This window comes from Gracilinanus agilis, chromosome X (genome assembly GCF_016433145.1).
Source record: "Gracilinanus agilis isolate LMUSP501 chromosome X, AgileGrace, whole genome shotgun sequence".
Lineage (NCBI taxonomy): Eukaryota > Metazoa > Chordata > Mammalia > Didelphimorphia > Didelphidae > Gracilinanus > Gracilinanus agilis.
This window is the reverse complement of record NC_058136.1, coordinates 26,586,868-26,596,389: the sequence shown is the minus strand read 5'-3', so window position 1 is coordinate 26,596,389 and position 9,522 is coordinate 26,586,868. Positions and strand designations below refer to the sequence as shown.

The 9,522-nt window shown below is 35.8% G+C and overlaps 1 protein-coding gene across 1 annotated transcript; it reads right to left on the bottom strand.

The window, feature by feature from the left end:
- Window positions 1–8,636: 8,636 nt before the first annotated feature.
- Window positions 8,637–9,275, bottom strand: LOC123253531 (ras-related protein Rab-2A-like). Its single transcript, XM_044682707.1, has one exon. It carries the CDS (start codon window positions 9,273–9,275, stop codon window positions 8,637–8,639), a length of 639 nt encoding a protein of 212 aa, XP_044538642.1.
- Window positions 9,276–9,522: the final 247 nt, after the last annotated feature.

The window sequence follows — 9,522 nt, the reverse complement described above, 5'->3', positions numbered from 1 at the left end:
CAATGATAAGGATGAGCCTTCTTACTGAAACCAATGGGATGCAGCCAAAGCAGTTCTAAGGGGAAAATTTATATCACTAAGTACATATATTAACAAATTAGAGAGGGCAGAGATTAATGAAATGGGCATGCAACTTAAAAAATAGAAAATGAACAAATTCAAAATCCCTAAATGAAAACTAAATTAGAAATACTAAAAATCAAAGGAGAAATTAATAAAAACAGAAGTAAAAGAACTATTGAATTAATAAATAAGACTAGAAGCTGGTATTTTGAAAAAAAAAACAGATAAAATAGACAAAGTACTGGTCAATCTAGTAAAAAAAAGGAAAGAAGAAAACCAAATTAATAGTATCAAAGATGAAAAGGGAGATCTCACTTCTAATGAGGAGGAAAATAAGGCAATCATTAAAAACTATTTTGCCCAATTATATGGCAATAAGTATAACAATCTAAGTGATATGGATGAATATTTACAAAAATATAAATTGCCAAGATTAACAGCAGAAGAAATAGAATACTTCAATAATTCCATATCTGAAAAAGAAATTGAATAAGCCATCAAAGAACTCCCTAAGAAAAAATTGCCAGGGCCTAATGGATTCACAAGTGAATTCTATCAAATATTTAAAGAACAACTAATATCAATACTATACAAATTATTTGATATAATAAGCAAAGAAGGAGTCCTACCAAACTCCTTTTATGACACAAATATGGTACTGATTCCAAAGCCAGGTAGTTCAAAAACAGAGAAAGAAATCTACAGACCAATCTCCCTAATGAACATAGATGCAAAAATCTTAAATAGAATACTAGCAAAAAGACTTCAGCAAGTGATCAGGAGGGTTATCCACCATGATCAGGTGGGATTTATACCAGGAATGCAAAGATGGTTCAACATTAGGAAAACCATCCACATAATTGACTATATCAATAAGCTAACAAACAAAAATCACATGATTATCTCAATAAATGTTGAAAAAACCTTTGACAAAATACAACACCAATTCCTATTGAAAACACTAGAAAGTATAGGAATAAAAGGACCTTTCCTAAAAATAATAAAGAGTATATATCTAAAACATCGACAAGCATCATATGCAATGGGGATAAATTAGAAGCCTTCCCAAAAAGATCAGGTGTGAAACAAAGATGCCCATTATCACCTCTATTATTGTACACTGTACTAGAAACACTAGCAGTAGCAATTAGAAAAGAAAAACTAATTGAAGGTGTTAAAATAGGCAATGAGGAGACTAAGCTATCACTCTTTGCAGATGATATGATGGTCTATTTAAAGAATCCTAGAGAATCAACTAAAAAGCTAGTAGAAATAATCAACAACTTTAGCAAAGTTGCAGGATAAAAAATAAATGCACATAAATCATCAGCATTTCTATATATTTCCAAAACATCACAGCAGAAAAGTTAGAAAGAAAAACACCATTTAAAATAACCATAGACAATATAAAATACTTAGGAATCTATCTACCAAAACAAACACAGGAATTATATGAATACAACTACAAAACACTTTCCAAACAATTAAAACTAGATCTAAACAATTGGAAAAACATTGATTGCTTATGAGTAGGATGAGCTAACATAATAAAAATGACCATTCTACCCAAATTAATTTACTTATTTAGTGCCATATGTATCAACTACCAAAAAAACTTTTTTACTTAATTAGAAAAAACTATAACAAAGTTCATTTGGAAGAACAAAATATCAAGAATATCGCGGGAAATATTGAAAAAAAATGTGAAGGAAAGTGGCCTAGCAGTACCAGATATTAAACTATACTATAAAGCAGCGGTCATCAAAATGGAATGGCACTGGCTAAGAGACAGAAGGGAGTATCAGTGGAATAGACTTGGGGCAAATGATATCAGCAAGACAGTGTATGATAAACCCAAAGAACCCAACTTTTGGGACATGAATCCACTACTTGACAAAAACTGTTGGGAAAATTGGAAAACAATATGGGAGAGATTAGGTTTAGATCAACATCTCACACCCTATAGCCAGATAAATTCAGAATGGGTGAATGACTTGAATATAAAGAGGGAAACTATAAAAATATTAAGTGAACACAGAATAGTATAATTCTCAGATCTCTGGGAAAGGAAAGACTTTAAAAACAAGCAAGAGTTAGAGAAAATTACAAAATGTAAAGTAAATAGTTTTGATTATATTAAATTTAATTTTTTTCTACAAACAAAAATAATGCAACCAAAGTCAGAAGGGAAACTACAACCTAGGGAAAAAAAATTTTATAACAAAAAACTCTGACAGGGGTCTAATTACTCAAATATACAAGGAGCTAAATCAGTTGCATAAAAAAAATCAAGCCATTCCCCAATTGATAAGTGGGTAAGGTCATGAATAGGCAATTTTCAGATAAAGAAATCAAAACTATCAATAAGCACATGAGAAAGTGTTCTAAATCTCTAATAATTAGAGAAATGCAAATCAAAACAACTCTGAGGTATCACCTCACACCTAGTAGACTGGCTAAAAGGATAACAGGGGAGAGTAATAAATGTTGGAGGGGATGTGGTAAAATTGGGACATTAATGCATTGCTGGTGGAGTTGTGAACTGATCCAGCCATTCTGGATGGCAATTTGGAACTATGCTCAAAGAGCGGTAAAAGACTGCCTGCCCTTTGATCCAGCCATAGTATTGCTTGGTTTATACACCAAAGAGATCATAGATAAATGAATTTGTAAAAAATATTCATAGCTGTGCTTTTTTTGGTGGCAAAAAAACTGGAAAATGAGGGTATGCCCTTCAATTGGGGAATGGCTGAACAAATTGTGGTATATGCTGGTGATGGAATACTATTGTGCTCAAAGGAATAAAGGTGAACTGGAGGAATTCCATGTGAACTGGAATGACCTCCAGGAATTGATGCAGAGTGAAAGGAGCAGAGCCAGAAGAACATTGTTCACAGAGACTAATATACTATGGTAAAATGGAATGTAATGGACTTCTGTACTAGGAACAATGCAGTGACCCAGGAGAATTCTGAGGGACTTATGGAAAAGAATGCTATCCACATTCAGAGGAAGAACTACAGGTGTGGAAAGACAGAAGAAAAACAACTGCTTGAACACATGGGTTGATGCAGACATGATTGGGGATGTAGACTCGAAACAACTACATGAATGTAACTATCAATAATATGGAAATAGGTCTTGATTGACAACACATGTTAAAAGTAGTGGAAGTGCACGTTGGCTATTGGGTGAGTGAATGGGGGATGAAGGGGAAAGTAAGAACATGAATCATGTAACTATAGAAAATTTTTCTAAAATAAAATAGAAAAATAAAAATAAAAAAAAATCCTAGAAGGGGCAGCTGGGTACTTCAGTGGATTGAGAGCCAGGCCTAGAGATGGGAGGTCCAGGGTTCAAATCTGACCTCAGACACTTCCCAGCTGTTCACACAAATCACTTGGAAGTCCCTGGGCAAGTCACTTGACCCCCATTGCTGAGCCCTTAGCACTCTTCTGTCTTAAAGCCAATACACAGTATTGACTCCAAGCTGGAAGGTAAGGGTTTTTTCCCCCTAAAATAAATAAATAAATAAAAATCCTAGAGAATCAACTAAAAAGTTAGTGGAAATAATCAACAACTTTAGCAAAATTGCAGGATACAAAATAAATGCATATAAATCATCAGCATTTCTATATATCTCCAACACATTGCAGCAGGAAGAGGAGTTCGAAAGAGAAATTCTATTTAACATCACCCTAGACAATATAAAATACTTAGGAATCTATCTGCCAAGACAAACACAGGAATTATATGAATACAACTACAAAACAATTTCCACATAATTAAAACTAGATCTAAACAATTAGAAAAACATTGAGTGCTCAGGGGTAGGACGAGCTAACATAATAAAAATGACCATCCTACCCAAATTAATTTACCTATTTAGTGCCTTGCCTATCAAACTACCAAAATTCTTTTTTACTGAATTAGGAAAAAACTATAACAAAGTTCATTTGGAAGAACAAAAAACTAAGAATATCAAGGGAAATAATGAAAAAAATGTGAAGGAAGGTGTCTTAGAAGTACCAGATCTTAAACTGTACTATAAAGCAGTAGTCATCTAAACAATATGGTACTGGCAAAGAGACGGAAGGGAGGATCAGTGGAATAGACTAGGGGTTAGTGACCTCAGCAAGACAGTCTTTGATAAACCCCAAGAACCCAGATTTTGGGACAAAAACCAACTATTTGACAAAAACTGCTGGGAAAATTGGAAAACGATATGGGAGAGATTGGGCCGAGATCAGCATCTCACACCCTATGCCAAGATAAACTCAGAATGGGTGAATGACTTGAATATAAAGAAGGAAACTATAGGTATGTGTGAGCACAGAATAGTACACTTGTCAGATCTATGGGAAGGGAAAGATTTTAAAACCAAGCAAGATTTAGAAAAAAATCACAAAATGTAAAATAAATAATTTTGACTACATTAAACTAAAAAGTTTTTGTATAGACAAAATGAATGCTACCCAAATTAGAAGGGAAGCAACAAATTGGGAAAAAATCTTTATAACCAAAACTCTGACAGAGGTCCAATTACTCAAATATACGAGGAGCTAAATCAATCTTATAAAAAAATCAAGTCATCCCCCAATTGATCAATGGGCAAGGGACATGAATAGGCAATTTTCAGATAAAGAAATCAAAACTATCAATAAGAACAGGAGAAATGCAAATCAAAACAACTCTGAGGTATTAACTCACACCTAGCAGATTGGCTAAAATGACAACAAGGGAGAGTAATGAATGTTGGAGGGGATGTGGCAAAATTGGCACATTAATACATTGCTGGTGGAATTGTGAACTGATCCAAACATTCTGTATGGCAATTTGGAAGTATGCCCAAAGGGCTATAAAAGACTGAGTGCCTTTTGATGCAGCCATATCACTGCTTGGATTATACTCCAAAGAGATAATAAAGAAAAAGACTTGTACAAAAATGTTTATAGCCGCGTTTTTTGTGGTGGCAAAAAATATGGAAAATGTCAGGAGGTCTCTTGATTAGGGAATGGCTGAACAAATTGTGGCATCTGTTGGTGATGGAATACTATTGTGCTCAAAGGGTTAATTAACTGGAGGAATTCCATGTGAACTGGAAAGACCTCCAGGAATTGATGCAGAGTGAAAGGAGCAGAACTGGGAGAACATTATACTCAGAGATGGATACACTGTGGTACAACCCAATGTAATGGACTTCTGTACTAGCAGCAAGGCAATGCTCCAGGACAATTCTGAGGGACTTATGAGAAAGAGCGCTATCCACATTCAGAGGAAGAACTGTGGGAGTAGAAACAGAAGAAAATCAACTGCTTGAAAACATGGGTTGATGGGGATATTATTGGGGATGTAGACTCTAAACATTAACTCTAGTCCAACTATCAATAATATGGAATTAGATCTTGATTAATGATACATGTAAAACCCAGTGGAATTGTGCATCAGCTAAGGGAGTTTAGGGGGATTTGGGGGAGAGGGAAAGAACATGAACTGTAACTATGGGAAAATATTCAAAATAAAATTAAAGAGAATTTCAAGCAGAAGAGAACCTATATCCTTTGTATGACTCTTTTAAGCAACTTGTGACATCACATTTCTGAATCTCTCTGATCTGTTGGACTCAGGCCTCAGTCTTTATCAGAGGCAGGTCTTTCATATGCCATGAGTCACCGGGAACAAGAGTATAAGCATCTTCTGAGTGCCAGGGAGCCATGAAGCCTCTGGGCCTCTCACATTTTGCTTGGGACCTCATTTCTTTAGTAGTTTATTGATGGATTAGCACTCTACCTTTGTTTTTAATTCAGTCAAAGGATGGGGTTGAATTGAAACCTAATTCAATTAAGGAATAGGCTATTTTCAAACTCAGTATGAAAATTTTCCCTTTTAAACTTTTAACTCAATCTTGGGGTACTGAGAAAAAAGGGTATGGGTCAGTGTTCGTTTTCCACAGTTAGTATGAAACATACCTAGAGAAGGGTATATCCCACCTATGCCCAGCACTGTGAATATGAAAGCTTTGCCTTATGGGGTTAATGAATTACATTAGCTATCTCTTCACATATTTGTTGAGGAGCTCTATTTGGTGAAGGCTTACAGTCATGTTCTTCCTTTTATAAATGTAACAGCTTCACCATGGCCCATGTTGAGCTTGGTGATCTCCTCCCTTACACAAATTGCTAGTCCTTTCTTCCTTTACTTGTACAGAGTCACTTGCTTCCCCTTCTCAATTATAACTTTCACTTACCTTTAAGATGCTACTTGGAATTATTGGAATTATCATTATTTTCTCATATTTTATAAGAGATTTTATTTTACCCTATTCCTACAGTTTTATTTTAAGCAAAGAGAGAGAGGAAGAAGAAATGAAAAGATCACACTGGGTGCATTACCAAAGATTTTCTTCCCATTTTGTGTTTTTTACCAGGTTTTTTCACCTGTTAAGTTTATTGTAATGCCCTTATCCAGAACAGGCAAGTTATTGGACTCCGTCTCATAGGACTCAATCTTCTTTGGCTTTCTTCAAGGAAAAACTTAATATTTCACTTGGAAGGAGACTTTCTTTATTCTTCTTCATCCTTATTCCCTTTAGTATTACTGTATACATATATGTGTTTGGGTCTGTATATATATATATATATATACATGGAAGGGGAGGAAATTTCTTAAGTACCTACTGTGTGCCAGGCATAATGTTAAGTGCTTTATAAATCTCTCATTCAGCTATGTGCACACAGGCATGCATACATACATATAGGCTTATACTCATATACATTCGTGTGCACTAATATACTTAGAGATATATTTCCCAAGACAATGCATGCTTCTCCATGGCAGATACTTGTTTTTATTTTATTTTTTGTATTTCCTGTGCCCTACATAGAGCAGAAACTATGTGAGTATATGTATATACACATAAAATGCATATATATGTATACATATATACATGTATTTGTATACACTCATATATGTATGTGTGTGTGTATACACAGATGTGTTTATGCACAATAGAATGCAAGCTTCTTCATGGTAGCAAGAACTTTTCAATTTGTCTTTGAATTTCTGGTTGCTAGCATAGACTAGAAACTGTAAATACTAATGGATTGGTTATAGGTTTCCCAGAAAAAAAGTGTACATGTTCATTATACACCTAGATTGAAAAACTGCCATGAATAAAAATTAATACTTATAAATTCTAGAGTTAAATGAATAATTCAATAAAACAGTAGCATAGGGTTCATATCCATGGTGGATACATTCTAAGACCTACCAGGGTTGTCTGAAACTGGAGTTATAAACAAACACTTCCTCGTCCCCATATAGATGTGTTCTCTCTCCTTGCTCTTGTCCTCCCCCGACAAAAAAACAACAACAACAAAACAAACAAACAAACAAAAAAAACCAAAACAACCAAATCCAAACCAAAAAAAGAAAAGAAAAGAAAATGGAAGAAGAGACCATGTAGGGGTCAGCCCCCCCGCTACAGGCAGACTTCTGGTGCTTCCAGCGTTTTGTGTCTTTGGATAACTGAAACCATGTAAAGCAAAATGGTGGATAAGAAGACCCTACTATAGTTTTTAAAAGAAAAAGATCAAAAGCCTTTTAATAAACCATTTGAAAATTGATTCCTCTGGGCACCATTTGAATATATCCGGTCATTCTTCTCTTATTTGTCAGTCTTTACTGTGCCTTGGTAGAGACTATTCATCAAGGAAAGCAATGAAAACATTTCCCAAGGAGTGTTATGAAAACTATTTGAATGGAAAAAACAGGGCATTAAGACCTATGAACAGACTCACCCACATATGTAGCTTCTAGGCAGATACTAAGAGCAGTTGCCTAGGACTTGGCTAGTGACAAGATGATAAACATGTCAGAAAGCTTTAACAGTTTCCAATTCAACTTCTCCCCAGTCCCTAGCAATGTTTCTGCAGGTATACAGATTCTTTAAGTTCTAAAGAGTTTAGAATTTATGCAAATGAGTCAAAAAATTCAAAAGGGAAAAAAATCTACTTAAGCAGCTTACTGATCAGTCTCTGCAGACAGCATAACCCAAACAGATAGAGATACTTCTGAAGAAGTTGAACAAACTATGCTTCAATGGATCTAGACCAAGAGGGCCTGTATTGGCAGCTCTGCTCTTTCACTTAATATCTGTTGTTGGGCATAACCTGTGGGTACCTCTTAGTCTCAACCTTAAAATGATGTTACTGGATTAATGACATCTGAGGTCTTTCTGGCTATAAAGCCAAGATCTTATAAACATGAAGTCAGCAGAGGAGCTTGGAAAACTTGCTAAATAGACTGGTATCAAATACTCAGGTAAATTTGAGTGTTTAATACATTTCAAGGGCACAAGACATTTAAGATGATCTTATGAGTTAACTAAAAAAACCTTATGAAAACAATTGCCTTTAGGTAAACATTTATTCAGAGGTGTACAAGAATTTTTTGGATAAAGTTTTTATGACATAAAGCCACTTCACAAATTGGTTACACCTTCTAGCTGGACCTTGGTAGAAAAGATGAAATTTGTTTGGTCCAATTCAGGCTTCTCTTGAGCCCAAATCTGCTTAACAACAGCCTCCCCTAGAATGCCATCCTCGTTGGTTTCCTGCATTCAGAGCAGTAGTCAGGGAATGCTGTACACCTATCTTAATACCATTGGCCTCATTGCTCATATCAAAGATTCCTTCTTGGATCTTACTATAAATTTCCTTGGCTGTATCAATAAAGGCTTCTTCTACGTTGGTGGAAGTCCTTGCTGAGGTTTCCATGAAGATTAGCCCATGTTCTCTGGCAAAAGCTTCTCCTTCTTCCTTCTTTACTTCTCGTCTGGTCTCCAAATCACTTTTGTTGCCAATGAGCATGACTACCATGTTGGAGCTGGAATGCTGAAGGACATCTTCCAGCCAAGTTGTCAGGTGATTGAACGTATTTCTCTGGGTAATGTCATACATCAGCAGGGCCCCAGCAGCTCCACGGTAATAGGATCTTGTGATGGAACGAAAAGTTTCTTGCCCGGCTGTATCCCAGATCTGGAGCTTGATCTGTTTGTCATCAATGGTTATGAATCGGGCCCCAAATTCCACACCAATGGTCAGGTCATGTACTGGTTGGAATCTCTTGTCTGTAAACTGTAGCAATAGGCATGATTTGCCCACGCCAGTATCTCCAATGATGATGAACTTGAATAGATAGGCGTATGACATGGTGGTATCTGGAGGTAGCTACAGATTCTATGCAGTAATTGGTACATAGTTAGGAATCCTTTTCAGCTTTAGCTGTAAATTCTATGCCCGCCTACACCCCTCATCTAGATATTCTTTGTACCCCTTCTCCCATCATCTAGATATTCTTTGCCTCCACCTCTCCTCATCTAGTTATTTTTGCCCCCCTCCTCCCCACATCTACATATTCTTTGCCCCCTATTCCCCTCATCTAGATATTCTTTACCCC